Source organism: Labeo rohita, chromosome 12 (assembly GCF_022985175.1).
Source record: "Labeo rohita strain BAU-BD-2019 chromosome 12, IGBB_LRoh.1.0, whole genome shotgun sequence".
Taxonomy (NCBI): Eukaryota; Metazoa; Chordata; class Actinopteri; order Cypriniformes; family Cyprinidae; genus Labeo; species Labeo rohita.
Window position 1 is genome coordinate 22,765,908 of NC_066880.1, and position 20,491 is coordinate 22,786,398.

The window sequence follows — 20,491 nt, forward strand, 5'->3', positions numbered from 1 at the left end:
GCGTTTTATTGCCACATTAAAAAATAAAAAAGATTACAAGATTAAAAACGTAATATTTTGAGAATAAAGTTGAAATTACAAGAATAAAGTTAAAATATTTTAAAAATAAAGTCAAAATGTTTAGAGAATAAAGCTGAAATTCTGAGACTTAAATCTTAGCAATTAAAGTTTTGAGAATAAAGTCAAAATGTTTTGAAAATAAAGTTGAAATTCCGAGACTTAAATCACAGCAATTAAAGTTTGAATATTTTGAGAGCATAGCCTACGCATGCAAATGGCCCAGATTGGGAGAGCCGGGAGAAGTTGCCAGGCCACTGGAATTTATTTGAATATGGGATTATTATCAGAAATCATACCATGTGTTATACTCGCAGGGACAGTATGCTTGGAAATAATATTTCACGTCTTCGATTGCATTCATTAGGCCTATTTGTATTGTGCCAGCCACCCAATAATAGTAATAAGCTTTGTGCTTTTGGTACTTTTAATATAAAACAAAGTCTCAGCTTTCAAAGTCTGTCTGTTTTATAGCAAAATACAAACAGTGTGTCTAACAATAATGTGTTTTTCACTCTCTTTAATGTTGTCTCTTTATTTCAAGTTTATAGCACGTTATAAAGATGAAGGATCATCAGAAGAAATTAAAAAACAGTATAGCCTAATTTAATTAAACAAATGTCTCACTGTAATCAGAAAGATGACTGATTCACATGCCACTTAAACTGAGGCGAATACAGCGATCTGTCACACCACATTAAAGAGCGTGAAAAACACATTACTGTAATACACATATTGTTTGTATTTCGCCATAAAACAGACGGATTTTGAAAGCTGAGACATTTGAATTTCTCCTGGTGCTCCCAATCCAGGCCATTTGCATGTACAAAAGACTAGAATATACTCTCAAAATATTACAACTTTAATTTCATAATTGCTACAAATTAATTCTAGTAATTTTGTCTTTATTCTCAAAATATTTTAACTTCATTCTCAAAACATTCCAACTTTATTCTTGAAATTCTTGTCGTACTAAAGCACGTCAATTGCTTAATTATATTGCTTAATTATAATTTGTGTTATTTTATAGTACATGATTAAGATATTTTAAATATACAAAAATTGCAACTTATTCATTACAAATGTGCAAAATTAAAAGTATGTTTTAAAACATGACCTATAAGTTTCAGAACAAATTACATTAAAGTATATTTCAATATGCCATAAATGCTTGTAACTTTAGCCATATTTCAGAGATATAATTATGAAATGACATCAAAATGTTCTTGAGTGCTACTGAAGTGGGTCAAAAAAGCACAAAGTTCAACAAATTGCATTTAATATAAATTTAAACTAAAATTAATATTCATTTGGTTTTAAATAGCATTCAGTTAAGTGTCCAAAAGATACTACATTTAATTTGCACATAAGCACGTTCTTTTGGAAGTTAATTATTTCCATAAAGGCCTGTTCACACCAGTACAAATGTTCGTAACAAAAATTCAGTTCGTTTTTTGCTATTTTTGAATTTGTACTTCTGTTCCAACCAATGCAAAATTATATATGTAGTTTTTTTTTTTATTAAAATAAATGTTTTGTTCTTAACGGGCCTTTAGTTTTAAATTTAAATGAAAATGAATACATGAATACTGTCTCCTCAAAGCTTTTTATTTAACTTGCCTTTATATGTTAAGTTCTTTTCCTGTCTGTTCTTTCCTTGAATGCAGTTTTAGCTGATGTCCACCTCTCATTTTTCCCTTTCAGAGATTAAATGTGACACTGAGACACTAACAACCCAAAAACAAGCCCTCCTTCTGCACTTCCAGCTGTCCTGTTCCTGCTATATCCCAGACTGATCTACAACCACCTATCTGCTGTAGCTTTCACTGCCACTGCTCGCTGACGTGACTGCCGCCTATGTCCTAAACCGTACTAAACTTCCTGCTGTTCCTCTTGTTTCACCTGCTCCTTGTTCTTGAGTTTTGTCCTCCAACTTCCCTTTGTGCCAAAGCAGTTTGCTGTGCTGTGCGTTCTGTAACCGTTCCTCAATCTCCACAGGAGCACGCTGAACCCACCTCCGTCTTCTACTGCATTGAACAGAGTCTCGCAACTCCTCGCTCACCCCTCCCCACCGAACTCCATTACCCAGAATGCCGTTCCCCCACGGGCCCTCAGCATGGCGTGGGAGGGGCCAGACCTGAGCAGCCTGCGGCCGGGGCCAAGAACGCGCCTGTCGCTTCAGGAGTCGCCCCAAATCTTCTTCAAGTAAACGCTGACAACTCATCGCCATGGCAACTGAGAAGCGGCATAACGCAGCCTCCGGATTGCCCAAAAGATGAAGGCCTGCATGTTACCCGGGTGTAAAGATGTACTTGGTATATTACACACACATATTACAAAAAACTATTAATGTCAAAAGCTGGACAGGGACTCGGGATGAATGTGAATCGAGCCCAGTGCACCATGGGATTTGGAGTTTTCCCTGATCATTCTCAAGTCTTTTAAAGAACTGCACACTATGAAACAAGTTCAAACCAGAAAATTCAGTCAGACACAAAAAAGATGCTGATACCAATACCTGATTATTTACTTGTTACGACCAATAACCAATATTATGGTTGATATCATAAATCTGTTGTTTTTTTCCTGTTTTTAAATCTATAATTCCATGTAGACAAAGTGAATTCAGTGAAATCAAGCATCAAAACACTTAATATACTGACTTTTTGCTGTTTACTTTTGCAAGACTATATGGTTCGTATGGAAGCCCGTTTCTGCCACTGAATAAAAAAGAAAAAGGTAATTGCGTTTTCAGAATTGTGTGATACTAATTCGCAATAAAGTCGCAATTCACAGAAATAAAGTCTCACATTTCTTTTCTCTGAATTGTGAGTTTAAGTCAGAATTGTGAGATGTAAACATTTGAAAATATATTAGTCTTTTCTTCCCCCTCAAAATTGGACGTTATACCTCCTAATTGCAAGTTTATATCTCACAATTCTGAGACAAAAAATTTAGAATTCGAAATTGCGAGGAAAAAAAAAAAGTCCGAATTGTGAGTTTTTATCTTGCAGTTCTGACTTTATTTCTTGCAATTAGAAGTTTATATTATGCAGTTCTGAGAAAAAAAAGTCAGAATTATGAGTTTTTGTCTCGCAGTTTTAACTTTATAACTCGCAATTGCGAGTTTATATCTCAGTTCTGAGAAAAAAAGTCAGAATTGCAAGATACAAACTCGCAATTGCAAGAAAAAAGTCAAAATTATAAGTTTTTATCTCGCAGTTCTGACTTTATTTCTCGCAATTGTGAGTTTATATCATGCAATTCAAAAAAACTTAAACTCAGTTTTTTAACACACACCTATTTACATTTATTTTGATGTATTGACTAACAGTTTAAAGTACGACAGTGTTTTAGTGCCATGTTAAAAAATATGTGATTACGAGATTAAAATCGCAATAATTTGAGAATAAATTCAAAATTATGAGAATAATGTTGAAATGTTTCGAAAAATAAGGTCAAAATTATGAGTATAGCCTGTGCGTGCAAATGGCCTAGAGTGGGTGCACCGGGAGAAGTTGCTAGGCCACTGTAATTTATTTGAATTTATTTGAATTATTAGCAGAAATCATACTGTGTTATACTCGCAGGGACAGTATGCTGGGAAATAATATTTCACTTCTTCGATTGCATTCATTAGGCCTATTTGTAGTGCACCAGCCACCCAATAATAGCAATAAGCTTTGTGCTTTTGGTATTTTTAATATAAAACAAAGTCTCAGCTTTCAAAATCTGTTTTATAATGCAGTACAAACAATGTGTCTTGCAATAATGGTTTTTTCAACGCTCTTTAATGTGGCTTTAACATCAAAAGCAGAACAGGGACTTGGGATGAATGTGAATCGAGCCCAGTGCACCATGGGATTCAGAGTTTTCCCTGATCATTTTCAAGGCTCTTAAAGAACTGCTCACTATGAAACAAGTTCAAACCAGAAAATTCAGTCAAACACAAAACAAGTTGCTAATACCAATAGCTGATTATTTACTTGTTACAACCAATAAACAATATTATGGTTGATATCATAAATCTATTGGTTTATTTTTCCTGTTTTTAAATATAATCTATAACTTTAGACTCACAAAACTCGCAGTTCTGAGAATATATTAGTCTTTCCCCCCTCAGAGTTGGACTTTATACCTCTTAATTCCAAGTTTATATCTCACAATCCTAAGAAAAAAATGTCAGAATTGTTTTTTTGTTTTTTGCAGTTTTGACTTTATAACTCGCAATTACGAGTTTATATCTCAATTCTGACAAAAAAAAGTCAAAATTGCAAAATACAAACACTCAATTGCAAGAAAAAAGTCAGAATTGCGAGATGCGAGTTTTTATCTCACAATTCTGACTTTATTTCTTGCAGTTGCGAGTATCATGCAATTCTGAGAAAAAAAGTCTGAATTGTGAGTTTTTGTCTCACAGTTTTGACTAACTCGCAATTGCGACTATATCCCAATTCTGAGAAAAAAGTCAGAATTGCAAGATACAAACTTGCAATTGCGAAAAAAAAGTCTGAATTGTGGGTTTTTATCTCACAATTCTGAGAAAAAAGTCAGAATTGCGAGATATAAACTAGCAATTGCGAGAAAGTCAGAATTGCAGGGAAAAAATGGTAAGAAATAAAGTTACATTTGTAAGAAATAAAGTCAGAATTGCGACTACTTCTCACAATTGCCAGTTTATATTTACTGAGTTATATTTTCAGTTTATACAATTCTGAGAAAAAAAGTCAGAATTGTGAGATAAAAAGTTGCATTTACCTTTTTTTCATGTTTTATTCAGTGGCAGAAACAGGGTCCATAGGTTCAAGCTGGAAAATATATTGTTTAAATAAAATAAGGTATTTATTTTTATTTAAAAATGTATATAATAAAAAGAACATAATTAATATTGAGATATTATTAATAAACAATTATTTCCAGTATTGACTTAATCAGACTGATACTGATAAATACATTTTACAACGCCACTGAAATCCTTGAATCCATAAATTCTGGTTTGTTTCATTTTAACTAATCTGGTGCTTTTTTACATCATTTTTTCGGGTACAGTTTAGACTTTTGTCCTACAGTAACGTATTCCTTCTTTAGAAGCCATTGGGCCTTGGTGGTCTTGTTTATACTGGTAATTGAATTTCGTTTTCATTGGTAATTGAATTTCGTTCGCATTTCGTTTTGTTTGAATGATTTATGTATAAAGTGAATTAGACTTTGTGTTTGACCACAACAAAAAAGACTTGCTTCTACCGATATGTTTTGTATTGCTATAGAGAGAATGTGTTTTGTGTTATTATATTTTAGTGTAAAACACACTGCCGCTCTTTGCGGTCTGTTTCTGACTCACAGCTCTCTTTTTAGTGGCACTTCTGTTTGTCAGATGCATGTGAACACATGACTCTGTATTTCTACACACAAAAACACTCCAGACATGTTTGTTCAAGTTCGAATTTACAAAAAGATTCAATTTGTTAACGTTAGTTGATTCATTATATAGGCTCTCATGAACTTCCGATGAATAGTAATTTTCCACAATTAAGATGAATATTTTTATTAATATACTATTGCCAATTTTTAATTCATGTTAATTAAATGAATGTTTGTACTTTAAATGTTAACAAATATATTAATGTATGTAGAATTAGTAGAAGAAAATTCATCAATGACGTGAGTATTGTTTATTGTTAGTTCATGATTCCTAATGCATGAAATAATGTTAGTGAATTGAACCTAAAGTATTACCAACAACCCACAGGCATCCACTAAATGCTGTTGAATGGACCCTTTTCACATTGAAAATCTAGCCAAGTTATTTTAATTAATATTTTCTTATTTCTTTTTTTCTGTAAATGTACATTTATAACACTATACTTTATTTTATATTACCTTGCCATTAAATTAGTGTCATTGCGCATGAGTGTTTCTAATACAACCGCTGAGGAAGACATATTACAAATATAACAAATTTGACATATTTCTCTCTCCTGACTGCTGTAATCAGTCTGTCTATATTTATATCCTGTTTTGTAGAAATTCTCTTTTGCTAGTGAAGCAAATGGGAACACAAACATGTGAAAAGGGTCCATGTGTTAGTATTAGTGTGAATGTAAACAGAGTCAGTGACCCCAATGATAAATACTATATGTTGTTTTATTGTGGATTCAGATACTGCACCATGTTTTTATGATGTGTAATGTATGTAGTTGTCCTTGGCTGGAAATAATATGAAATTTTGAAATCAGTCAAAATGTTTTTGCTTTTCTTCTGGGTTGGGGTTTGGCTCAGGGTTAGTGTATAATACTCAGAATTAGCTTTATATACATACTGTAGCGGGAGGAGCAAACGACAGACACAGTGGGCGTGACGTCAACATAAAATAAATAAAAGTGTCCAAATAGGAGTAAATAAAGTATCCAAAATAAACAGGGAATCTGGTGTCCTTGTCGTGCTGGTGGTTCCGTGAAGGAGGGGCATTGTTCGAAAGGGAAGGGTCCAGGTAAGGGGCGGAGTCCGGCGGCCGCACGCGCTCCACTCTCAGGTTCTAGGGGTGGCTTCCTTCAGCGGCTACGTCCTCCTTGGCTCACGGAACTTCTGGGGGATTCAACGGCCCGTCAGCCGTCTTACGGGTGCGGTACTCGTCCGGACCGCGGGTCCGGCAGCTCGTTGCTTTGAACGGCGCTCGAAAGCTGTTTGGTTTGAAAGTGGCTTCTGTGTCATTCTTGACAATGGCGAATGCAGAGTTTTTGCCTTCAAAATTTTGCTTAAAATTTGCAAATGTAACCAATTAAACCCCTATTTAAAATACTGTTTCTTTATTAAATCAGTTAAGGTCCAACATCACAAAAGGGTATGATGAAAATATTAGTATGTATACATAGACCTATGTGTACATCCTGATTTTCTTTATTTTTATTTTCGTATACTAAATTGTTTTTAAAAAATTGAAACCAAATCTAACATAAAACAAAAAGCAACCTAATAAAGTTTTAAAGTAATGTTAGTAAGAAAGTTATCTAAAACCAACTGGGTCCTGTGTGAAATTCCAGAAATGATGAGGAAGAAGGTGATTAAAATATCAGTCTGGATAGGGTTACAAAGTTATTTCAAAGGCTGTTGGACTCCACAAAGAACCACAGAGAGCCATTATCTCCAAATGGAAAATACTCTGCACATAATAGCAAACCTTCCCAGATTGGCTGACCTTCTTAAATTCCTCCAAAATCACAGCAACAGCTCATCCAGGAAGTCACAAAAGACCCAAAGACAACACTGAAGGAACTGCAGCTTCTGCAGCATCAATATAAATCTCCACAATCCCAAAAACAATGGCCAAAACTGACATCCGTGGATAAGTGATAAGGAGAAAACCACTTCTAACCCAGAAAAACTGAATTATATTTAAGGAACACCTACAGTTGAGGTCAAAAGTATACATACACCTTGCAGAATCTGCAAAATATTAATTAACCAAAATAAGAGAGATCATACAAAATGCATGTTATTTTTTTTACTTACCTAAATAGAAAATTTCACATAAAAGAAGTTTTTGTGTATCTGAATCCTTTTCAACAATGACTATGATTTTGAGAGCCATCTTTTCACACTGAGGACAACTGAGGGACTCATATGCAACTTCAGAAGGAAACACGATGTATGGGAGCAAGGGGTGTAAACTTTTGAACAGAATGAAGATTTACATTATTCTTATTTTGCCTAAATATATATATTTTTTAAATTACTACTGCACTTCAGAAGGTACAGAAGATATTTTCACGTTTCCCAGAAGACAAAATAAATTACATTTACCCATATCTTCAAATTCCAAAAGTTTTCACCCCCCTTAATGCATTGTGTTTCCTTCTGAGGCATCAGTGAGCATTTGAACCTTCTGTAATAGTTGCATATGAGTCCCTTAGTTGTCATCATTGTGAAAAGATGGATCTCAAAATCATTGTTGGAAAGGGCTTAAATACACAAAAATGCTGAAAAAAAAACAAAACAAAGAATTTGTAGGACCTGAAGGAATTATATATATATATATATATATATATATATATATATATACATGTAAATTATTGTTCTGGAAGTGGACTTCTCCTTTAAAGTATTTTAGACCAACTGTCTTACTATATTTATGTAGAAAAACAATTTATGCAACATTTTTCTCTCTTGATTAATATCATAGACATCCAAACCCAAAAAGTCCACCTCAGCAATTCCAATATCAATATTTCTTTACATAGCACATGAATGTCATACTACAGCGCTTCAGTTGATGGTAAACACTGACTTCCACAATATTTAGTTTTTATCTACCATCGTCTCTTATCTGTCTAGCTTATCATATAAATCGCTGTCTGTTTTTGTAGCCAAAAGCAGCTCCCTGTCAACCAAACACTGTGGGTGATTTCCTAACTAAAACTAAGGAAAAAAGTGCTATTTTTTTCAGTTTTGTGAACAAGTTTTAAGAAAAAACTCCTTGCTAGAAACTTTGAGAACTACTAGTGGAAAGATAAAAATAGCTTTGAATACCTGAGGCCTGTGTGGACTTTGTATGATGTTCATATAGTGCCCTCTGCTGGTTTGCTCCTATTATCATACAGTTTCTTGTTAACAACATAAAATGTTTTGTATGTCACATAAAAAAGAAAAACTACATTAGAAATGTATCACAACTATACATTTAGGGGGTTTTCCTATTTGATTGTTTTGTTCATTTTTCAGCATGTTTTTATGCTAAGCTAAATCAATTTTTTCTGATCCGAGTTCATTACGAAAGTAAAAGAGTGGGTTTGACTATGTAACTGATAAACAGTAGAAGTTTACTAGATTAAATATGCTATTACATAAAATGCTGGCAAAAGAGCTCATGCGTGCCTGTATTGAATCCCCTCTTAATATCCATGAATATGAGTCATAGAAAGGCTTTGGCTGCTGCTAGTGATCACTGAGCTGACACAGGAGTAAATCTCAGTTCTCCAGCCACCGTCACTACACCGTAATGACACAAAATACATTCTATGCAAGGTACTAATCTTTCAGGTGTCAAAAAGAACACTTTAGCATACTTTTAAAAATGTACATATGATTGAGATAACATACTTTAAAAGAATACATAGTGTAATGTTAATGTTGAACTTAAAAAAATGCTTTTTGACCCATTTAAGTGGGTCTTACTGTAAGTACAATTTTACACATACACTACCAGTCAAAAGTTTTTGAACAGTAAGATATTTAATGTTTTTTTTTTTTTTAAAAAGTCTTTTCTGCTTACCAAGCCTGCATTTATTTGATCCAAAGTACAGCAAAAACAGTCACATTTTGAAATATGTGTTATTAAAATGGCTGTTGTCTACCTAAATATATTTTAAAATGTAATTTATTCTTGTGATCAAAGCTAAATTTTCAGCATCCAGTCTTCAGTGTCACATAATCTTTTAGAAATTAATAACTTTCTCTGAAATAAAAAAAAAACTGTTGTAACATTATGTCAGTATATCAGTTTTTTTTGTAAGTAATTCTAAAAATGAATACTTTTATTTTGCAAGGATGCTTTAAATTGATCAAAAGTTATGATAAAGTCATTTATATAGTTACAAAAGATCTCTATGTGTCAGATAAATGCTGTTCTTCTGAACTTTCTATTCATCAAAGAAACCTGAAAAAATTCTACTCAGCTGTTTTCAATATAATATTACTGATGTTTTGTTTGTTTGTTTGTTTGTTTGTTTGTTTGTTTTTTAGCAGCAAATCAGAATATTAGAATGATTTCTGAAGAATCATGTGGCTGGAGTAATGATGCTAAAATTCAGCGTTGAAATCACAGGAATAAATCATATTTTAAAAAGTATTCAAATAGAAAAGAGTTATTTTAAATAGTTCAAATATTTCAAAATTGTACTGTTTTTGCTGTACTTTGGATTAAATAAATGCAGGCTTGATGAGCAAAAGAGACTTCTTTAAAAAAAAAAAATCTTGTAGTGCAGTTCCATAATTACTTGTATTGTCTTTGAAATATATTTAAAGTATACTGCCGAATGACAAGAATTTGTGTAAACTTCAATCTGATTTCTGTTAAAACTTGTATGTCATGTATTTAAATATATCATAATTACGTATTAGTAAAGATGAAAGAAAATACTTTTTCTATGTACACACAAGGCCTATTTTTTCTCAAATATTGTTCACAAATCTGTCTAAATCTGTGTTAGTGAGCACTTCTCCTTTGTCGAGATAATCCATCCACCTCACAGGTGTGGCATATCAAGATGCTGATTAGACAGCATGATTATTGCACAGGTGTGCCTTAGGCTGGCCACAATAAAAGGCCGCTCTAAAATGTGCAGTTTTATCACACAGCACAATGCCACAGATGTTGTAGGTTCTGAGGGTGCAATTGGCATGCTGACTGCAGGAATATCCACCAGAGCTGTTGCCTGTGAATTGAATGTTCATTTCTCTACCACAAGCTGTCTCCAAAGATGTTTCAGAGAATTTGGCAGTACATCCAACCGACCTCACAACCACAGACCACGTGTAACTACACCAGCCCAGGACCTCCACATCCAGCATCTTCACCTCCAAGAACGTCTGAGACCAGCCACCCGGAAAGCTGCTGCAACGATCGGTTTGCATAAACAATGAATTTCTGCACAAACTGTAAGAAACGTCTCAGGGAAGCTCACCTTCATGCTCGTCGTCCTCATCGGGCTCTCGACCTGACTACAGTTCGTCGCCGTAACCGACTTGAGTGGGCAAATGCTCATATTCGATTTGATGAATGCCTGTACAGGGCAGATGGCAGACAGTGTGTATGGCGTTGTGTGGGTGAGCGGTTTGCTGATGTCAAGTGGCCCACAGCTGTGGATCGAGTGGCCCATGGTGGCAGTGGGGTTATGGTATGGGCAGGCGTATGTTATGGACAACGAACAGGTGCATTTTATTGATGGCATTTTGAATGCACAGAGAGACCATGACGAGATCCTGAGGCCCGTTGTTGTGCCATTCATCCACGACCATCACCTCATGTTGCAGCATGATAATGCACAGCCCCATGTTGCAAGGATCTGTACACAATTCCTGGAAGCTGAAAACATCCCAGTTATCTCATGGCCAGCATACTCACTGGACATGTCACCCATTGAGCATGTTTGGGATGCTCTGGATCGGCGTATACTACAATGTGTTCCAGTTCCTGCCAATATCCAGCAACTTCGCACAGCCATTGAAGAGGAGTGGCCAGCCTAAGGCACACCTGTGCAATAATCATGCTGTCTAATCAGCATCTTGATTGTGCCACACCTGTGAGGTGGATGGATTATCTCATGCTTTAATAAATATACTTAAAAACAATACTTTTAATCTGACTTCTTAAAAGTGTTCTTAAGAGTATTAAAGGTTTATTTCATTAACATTCTATTATTTGACAGTATAATATTTCTAAAAATAGGTAATGCACATTCATTTCAAATAAGTGCACCTCCTTTTCACTCAAAATCTCCTTTGACTCAAAACTGAGAATTTACTCACCCTCAGCTAGTGACTCAGAAGGGATTTGTTGTTGAATGTATTTTGCTCAAGAGATGCCAGGTTTTATATGCAGAACAGATGCCTTATAGTTTTGAAATTCAGTATTGCGGGAAAAGATAATATCGTTTGCCTTCTGTATGATAAACTGCTTGTGTTTATCCTCATTTGTATTGCGAGACACTTCGAATAACGGCATCTGCTTAGTCAGTGCTTCTCGGCCTCAGTCCTGGAATCCAGCACTGCACATTTTAAATGCGTTTGTCATTTAACACACCCGATTTATATCAGCAGATCCTCCACCACTGTGCAAAATGATTAGAAATGAAATGTAGATTTGAAATGAATTATTTCTTTAATATGATTATATGTCTTTATAAAGCATGTCATTTCCCAGTGCATTTTTTCTTTATGACTGAAAAGCGGTAAACGCGCAATCATTTGTTTGATACGCTAGCAGTGCCAATGACTTGACAAAAGAGCGATAGTCATCTTAGAACAACTGCAATTTAGGGAGTTACTACAGTTCAGTTTAGAAAGGATAAATGATGTATCAGGGTCTCGCTGAACCTTGACTTCATCAGTAATTCTCACAGCTCGTTCACAGGTCTGCATCATAAAGCACAGCTGGATATCAGGAAAAAGAGGAAAGATGAATTACGTATTGATCCCGCGATTTAAGAAAAAAAAAGTTTCAAAGACCTGTTCTAAAACCGAGAGATTCAACTCACAATTGGTTCCAGCAGAGATTAGCATTGGCATACTGCTAAGCTAATAACACCCAGCACAGACAAACACTGAAAAAAAACAGTACATTTTAAGTATGGAATGAAAGTCATTATTCAATATTACTCATTTCATTACTCCACCTGCCATCTTGGAATATTGGATGATTTTTTTTCACTACGCTTGAGCATTTTAGAAATTCTGAAACGCTGGGAAAGAGACATATGGAAAATAACTGATTAATTTTAATTTTTAGTTTCAGTAGATTAACTTTTCATTGCCTGTGACCCTAGAACTAGTGGTTTGGAGATCGAATGGATGGATATTTTCTTTTGTCCATTCCAAGTATAGGTTTATTTGAGGAGGCAAGGGGGACAGTGCCTCCTTAAACTATTAGATGAGGGGAAGAAATGTTAGTACAAATACAAAACAATGCCAAAATTACAAAAATATAACATTAGAAAGTCTATAAATCACTCTATTCTGAAGTAAAACTGTCCAACAACGACACCAGCAGGTAAAGTTAAACGGTAGTCTGTGTCTCTCTCGCCTCCCCTGAGCCCACTGAGTTTTAACAGACCCTCTAAAGTGTGCAGTGAGTTTGGTGGGGGAGGGTAATTGAGAATGAATGGGAGAAAGTCGCATGAGAGAAGGCAATACCTCTATCGCGATATGATTGGATATAGCTTGTTTTGATCAGCTGTGATTGGTTGATGCAATAAATCTCGCCTCTTGTGTTTGTCTGTGTTCCGCATTTGCAAATTAGTCGATATAATGGCATTAATGGGAAAACTAATTTTAAAAAGTATGTAAACATCTCACACACTTAAATATAACCACTTTGTCAAAATAAGACAAAATAGACATATTACAGAAAAAAATTATTTGGGCATTTTACTTACTTGAATGTTGACTTATCCAGTCCAGAAAAACAAGATGGTGTGCTTCAAGGGAAGTTTGCAGGTTGTGTAAATTCATGTCCAAGTACATAGACTTATTCTTAAAATCTAGCATCAAATTGCATTGGAATGCTAAACAATAAGACCTATTAATTGGGTAAATGTGGTCTTGGAGAGGTAAAAAAAAAATGAGCAGGGTTATTTTTTTAATCAAGCTAAAAATGATGTTGTAATATTACAACAGTGGGCCTTACAGGTTAAAATGGCATGAAATCATGATCTGTGGAAGTTTTTAGTAAGTAATCACCTTAATGAAATTTAAAGTAAATCTCTTTGTCTGTGACCAATATTTACTGAGCTTTGAGGACTGGTGAAAAATTCAAAAATAGTTAAAAATGAACTATTAAAAAGAATAGCTAAAATATATATTTTAAATTGTTACTGCTTTAAGTTATTATTTTGGAATAAATGTCAAATGCTTAAAAACACTAACTTGATGAGATTGGGCTTTAATAAATAGAATATTGATTACAATGGTAATGTAAAAATATAAAACTTTTTCTGATAGTGTAAGTAATGTTTATTTGAAGAAAATGTGCCTGGGACATGAATTTACACTTGATTTAAATTTTAAAAAAATAAAAAAAAGAGGACCTTTTGCCTCCTATTTCAGAAAAACACTGCACACCACTGGTTTATTCCATTGTTGTTCTGAGCAGTGTTTTACAGACACACATTTCTAGCATGAGCATGTTGGGTTTTCTTTGCCTGCACTGTCCCACAGTAAACCCGCAGCGGGCCCGCATGGGCATGTTTGCTGGGTATATGATTTTAGCATAGTTTGGTACATTGCTAATGTATTTTATAATGTAGCTAGGATGTTTTGAGCATTTTAATGTTGTCCTAGGCTAATTGTTAGGATAGCTAGTGATAAACAAATGCATTTTTGTATAAGAATTACTGAGTCCTGGTCACAATTTGCACTTTCTGCTAGGGACGTAGTGATATTATCAATATTGTGATATTGTGAGCTGTCTCGATATTATCGTGGTCACATGACGAATGAAAGGATAGGTCTTCCGGGCAAAAAGTGTAGTTTTTAAATTATATTTAAACTTCTTATTCTAACTAAACATTTTGTTAAAGTTGTGTTTTGGGCCATTATGTTTTGTCACAGTATCTGTCAATGAACTAAGACCGCAAGCACAATATGGCTTATTCCCTTCATCAAGTCTGTTTTCACTGCGTGTTTCAAATTGTTTCGCTAGATAAGACCCTTCTTCCTGTTGCAGCCTTTTGAAGCTGCATTTAAACTGCATTTTGAAAGTTGTTTTTTTTTTTTTAATATCGCAATAAATATTGCAAAAAAGATATTGTCTTTTTCCTAGGGGGATAAAAACTAAATTAGGTGCAGATATTTTATTTGTTTTAAGCAATATTCACTGAATTCATTTTTTCCCCCAGTAGACAAGACTAAACATATTGCAGAATTTTGCTTATCTAGTAAATGCATCTTGATTTAAGAATTTTTAGATATTTTGTCGAGAAACAACACAAAAATACTAAGCAAGATAAGTTGGATAGCTGGAAAGCTCTAGGCTGCATTTATTGAATTAAATTAAAGAAATAGTAAGTCAGTATGTTAGCTTTGTCAAGCCAACATAATTATTAAATTCAGTTTTATGCAGGGCCTTTCCAAAAAAATATATTTTTTCATTTTCTTTTGTTTTTTCCTGCTTCTGTGTCTGTTTGACTTGGAAATTGATTAACTGTAGTACTAAAACATAGCAAGAGCAAATGATGTGCCATAATTAAAAGCTGCTTGAGTGAAATATATACTCTCTGATGTGAAAGAGTGACTCACTTGTCCTGTGGATTGTTTCAGGAAACTCTGGGAGGAGGTAAGCTAGTTTCCCGGAATGCTACACTCTATCTGACATGAGCCCAGCTTCATACTTTCACATCATGAAGTGGGAAGGAATAGTGGACAGCCTGATGAACAGTTGCAGGGAATATGTGCTCAGTTACAGCACTGAAACACGCCAAGGGCATACAAAACAGCACGTCAAACACATTTGTTTTTAGCTAGTTTTGTGCACTGTATGATTCATGCTCTTGCTATTTTTTTATCTTATCCTACATGGTGAACGTGAGAGAGTCCACAGATGTCCAGATGTTTGAATCAGTGTGTTTATGTGTGTAACACTGCCAACTTTTTACTCAGCGCTTTATGATAAAAGTGTTGAAGAACTACCGCTTTGGGATGGAGCAACACAATGTGCAGCTGTGATACAGTACATCCTGGAGACTCAAAGGGAAGTTGCGTGCTATTTATAAAGCAGCTTATAGAAACAAATTACTTTTATTTAGCAAGGGCACATTAAATTGACTAAAAATGAGAAATGTTAATGATAAGAGAGGTTAAGAAATGTTTCCTACACAGCAGATCAGCATATTAAAATGATTTCTGAAGGATTATGTGACATTAAAAACTTAACTAGTGATGCAAAAATGAAAATGATACTTCAAATGTGCTTTTGATTTTACTCAGACCTACGCCTTTAGCCTGGTAGTCGATAAAGCAGCCAAAAAATCCCATGAATCTACATTGTAGAGTGACCTCAGCCATATCCAATGGATGCTGTTACACTGAGCACTAAAATGTACTGACTTAATTACAGTGCAAGTCAATGTTATCAAACACGTCATACATTGCAGAATAGAGAAGTAGTATACATATTTTATGTTGTTTTTAAATGTTTTGGCATTCCTTGACGAAGTGTTATTGCTAATCAGTTTTAATCCAGTCGATGTAGCTGTGCTGTAATATTCTGTGAAAAATGTGTTTCTGGAATTTATACAATCAGATGATATCATCATTTCCACCCCTGATCTCCTTATTAAAAAATACCCTAGTGAGGTGATGCTGGTAACAGTAACTGCAACAAACAGACTTTCACAGGTGCCACCAAATAGAACGATTTTTTTTTTTTTAATGTGGAAGTAAGTTATTTCCAGTGAACGTGCGATACGAGATGCATAACAAAGGTCAGTATTGCGACAAAACAGAAGCATTTTATGAATACGATAATAAATGAATAAGATATTTAATACTTTGTGATGTGACGCAGCATAACAGACTTTTTTTGTATCGCCAAGATAACTAATACCCGAAGCCTTGCCCATTCAAGTTAAAAAAAATAGCTGTCTCTTATGTTAAAAATAATATGGATATTTTAGCAACACTTAGTTTGTGAGGAAAATGTGAGTGGTGCTTGTCCATCCCTGGTGAAAAAAACAGCATATGCTGGTAGGTATGTTTTGATGCTGGAATGCTGGTTAGGTAGGTTTTGATTCTGGTTTAAGCTGGTCCTTTGCTGGTTTATGCTGGTCCTTAGCTGGTTTATGCTGGTCCTTTGCTGGTTCATGCTGGTGTAGCATCTGGACCAATCAGACATACAGTTATTTGTTACATTTAACAAATAATCTTCAAAACCAACAGCCTAGCTATATGCTGGAGTTTTGGAAACAACCCCCCAAAGCAACTAACACCCCAAAAGGGCTCAGTTGCCAGGACAACGATCTGATATCACAGGTTTTATTGCTTCAAGGAATGCAAACGGAGCACACTACCTTTCCCTATAGGAAAGACACAATGCCTATAGAAATGGACTCTTTCCTATTCATTCACAGACAAACCTATCCTTGACCTTCCTATCATGCATAGCCCAGGTCATTGTGTACAGTATTACTGCAGTGTATTTTAATTTTTGTCTGTTGTTTTTGTATTTGTCTTTCTACTATTTTATGCATGTGTTACGATAGATCTCTAGTGTAGTATAACTTACCTATGTCATGTTTGGACTCTTTTAATTCGTATTTTGATGATCTTAGATGTTGATACCTATGCAACATATTAGTGTTTTAAGAAACCCTAGTAGTTTTTGCATTAACACCCAATCGAATTACATATGCAAAACACCATGCTCACAGACAAAGAGTCGTAAACTTTCTCTCCAAAGGTGAAAGTTACCATTGGTTCATGGACCTCCTGGAGGCACAGCCTCCAGAGAGTTTAAAGGCATCGACCCCTCTCTCTTTTTTCTCTCTTCACTCTCTTCTTCGTCTGCAACATCTCCCGATTGCTGCCCGTGTGGAAAAACCCACGGGGAGCCTGAGCCGGCACAGGGCGTGCCCGGCGGGCCCGACAGGCCCAACATACAGAGCTGTGGCTCTCGACCACAAAGAGCCAGACAGTTCCACTCAACCCTGGAATTCATCTTCATGACTCGCCTCAGTCAGTCAGTGGTTCTTGGAGAACCTAAGAAGATGAGCTAGAACTCTTCAGGACTTCCCTAAGCACGCGCCAGGCCTTGCGGCCTTGTCTTTCCATTCCACAAAGATCACAGGACTTCAGCTGGGTCCCTCTCAGCTCTTGGTTCTTCTTCACCTTTCACATGGGAAGAAACTCCCAGTCGCCACTGAGTCAGAACATCTTTGGAATTCATCACTCTTCAGACCCGGAAGAACGTGATTGCACTTCCAAACCCACCACTGCTCCAAACCATCTTTCACCAGAGACTGCATTCGGACACTTGTTCAACGACCAAGGCAATGCAAGTATCGTACATTTAACTAAACGAACAGAGGTTTAGTATAAGCTGTAGACAGCACTGATGGTTTTGCTCAGGTGGTTAACTGACTCTTTTCATAGCTTCATTTCCTTGTCTCTCTCTAACTGCTTTTCACTGACCCTTCCCCCATGTATGAGTGAGTTTATGTTGGTTTGTTTAGATTAGCTATGTGTTAGTCCTTCGTTAATAAAGCTCTTGTGCACAAATTACATGAGTTTTGATTCTGATTCTGCCTTGCAAATTAATGTCCCTTTACGATTCCGATTCGAGCTACATGCTCTAATGCAATGGTACTTTAAGAAAGTTATTTTCTGTGGCCAAGAAAATATCATTTCTTAGAGTTGATTTTACAATTTTACTGAATGTTCGCTGGGCGAACAGATTAGTTGATGGAAAATTAATTCTGCTACAGTTACTACTGGCAGCCGATATAAATAATTGTAATTAATCATAATTAATTGTAATTATTTATATACATTTCCCTTTGAGCTAAATTCACAACACTGGTCCTTGACCAGCAACATGACCAGCAAAAACCAACAAAGGACCAGCTTAAACCAGCTAAGGACCAGCTTAAACCAGCATCAAAACCTACCTAACCAGCATTCCAGCATCAAAACATACCTACCAGCATATGCTGGTTTTTTTCACCAGGGATACGAACTCACCGTTGCAATTCTGAGAAGTTGTGGGTACCTATGTTGCAGGAACAAACATTAACATGGACTTTGGCAAAAAATTTACCAAAATGAATAAACATGCCCCTGAAATACAAGATATAGGGTCCAAAAACACAGCTGTATAAACCTTGTGTAGCCCCGCTCCTTTGCTGCGCTCGTTGTCTTCTCTCTTCCGTTTGTATTTCCACAGCTTGAAGGTAAGGTCAAACAAATTTATGAATGAATCTCTAAAATCCTTCTGGCCAGGGTTGCCAAGTCCGCGGTTTTCCCGCGGAATTGGGCTACTTTAACACTGTTGCCACAGGTTGTTTTTGATGTAAGAGGGTTGAGGCGACCCCAGTAATGTCATATTTAGCCCCTGAAATATGAATTTACCAGGGGTACCCCCACAAAAAAAGTGTATTTTATCCCCCTGAACGTGATTTTTGATGTGGACCCCTCTAAACGCGATTGGGCTGGTTTTGAGTTGCACGGTTGTGTCTACAGGCATGACACCCGGTTACAATGCACGTAATAACTTTTGTTAACTCTAAGAAAAGTTTAAAATCATTGCTTTTATAAAACAGTTCAGAGATGTTAACATTAAGTGACATTTTAGCCAGATTATTGACAATATTTTGCCAACACAAATAGCCAAAGTGGAACCTCTGAGCAACACACTGTAGTGTTTTGCTGAATTGATGAATCCAAGCTCTTGAACAAATTATTGAATGACTCATAAAAAATGCTTCTTTGCTGAATGAATCAGACACTTTGAAAAATGGGTTTAAAGACTGATGCCATTAAGATTGTCATTAATCTGCCACCTACTGGTTTTAGTTTTATGTTTAAAAATATTCCTGTTACTGTGTTTAAAATAGACCACAGTGGTCTATCAAAAACATGTTAAAGTTAAGTTCACTTCCAGAACAAAAATGTACAGATAATTTACTCACCCCCTGGTCATCGAAGATGTTTGTGTCTTTCTTTCTTCAGTCATAAAGAAGTTATGTTTCTTGTGGAAAACATTTCAGGACTTATCTCCGTATAGTAGACTGCAATGCTGTCCCCAAGTTTGAGCTTCCAAAATGCAGTTTAAATGCAGCTTCAGAGGGCTCTAAATGATTGCAACTCAGGAAAAAGGGCCTCATCTAGCGAAACGATCGATTATTTTCTAAACAAATTGGCAATTTATATACTTTTTTTAAACGAAAAACTCACATTTCTTTGAACATGCAAAGAAGATCAAATGTCCTTTACAAAAAAAAAGGTAAAACAGCGGTGTAAGAAAACGAAATGGGAGTTTTTCGACAAACCCTAACTGTATTGACCCGGATTACACAAAGTTTCCGTGCTCATTGAGTTTTTGGTCCCTTCACAGTACAGAATATTCCCTTTTTTTTAGGTTTGTTAACAATATTTTATTGGCAGTTGATTCTGGTATGGTAATAATACATATTTTACTTGATCTTACCGCTTCTTTTGATGCCATTGATCATGGCATTTTATTGTGAACTTAAAGCTGTTGTTGGTATCAAGCATAAAGCATTAGATTTGTTTAAGTCATATTTAAAGGATAGGTCTTTTTTTTATTAGGAATTTGTGCTCTACATCAGCTAAATTACATAGTAGTGTGCCACAGGGTTCTATACTTGGGCCTATTTTATTCTTGTTGTACATGGCTTAAATTTATTAGCAATTCTACATACAATATTAATATCCTTATGCTGGTTGCCCATAAAATTCATAATTGAGTTTAAAGGGGTCATCGGATGCCCATTTTCCACAAGTTGATATGATTCTTTAGGGTCTTAATGAAAAGTCTGTAATATACTTTGATTAAAAATTCTCAATGGTTTTGTAAAACAACACCCTTTTTACCTTGTCAAAATGAGCTCAGCAAAAATTATCTCATTCTAAGGGGTTGTTCCTTTAAATGCAAATGAGCTCTTCTCACCCCGCCCCTCTCTTCTCTCTGTGGAATGACAATCTTGTT

The 20,491-nt window shown here is 35.4% G+C and overlaps 1 protein-coding gene across 6 annotated transcripts in view; it reads left to right on the plus strand.

The window, feature by feature from the left end:
* plekha1b (pleckstrin homology domain containing, family A (phosphoinositide binding specific) member 1b) overlaps positions 1–6,442 on the plus strand; it is a 43,931-nt gene extending 37,489 nt beyond the window's left edge. For 2 of the 6 annotated variants that reach the window (XM_051124362.1, XM_051124363.1), the window contains exon 13: positions 2,056–6,442. In XM_051124362.1, the coding sequence (XP_050980319.1) occupies positions 2,056–2,266 (211 nt within the window). In that variant the 3' untranslated portion in view covers positions 2,267–6,442. Of the gene's footprint in view, positions 1–1,761 lie in introns of all 6 variants that reach the window. The other 4 variants (XM_051124364.1, XM_051124367.1, XM_051124361.1 and 1 more) reach the window with 3 other exon arrangements.
* Positions 6,443–20,491: the final 14,049 nt, after the last annotated feature.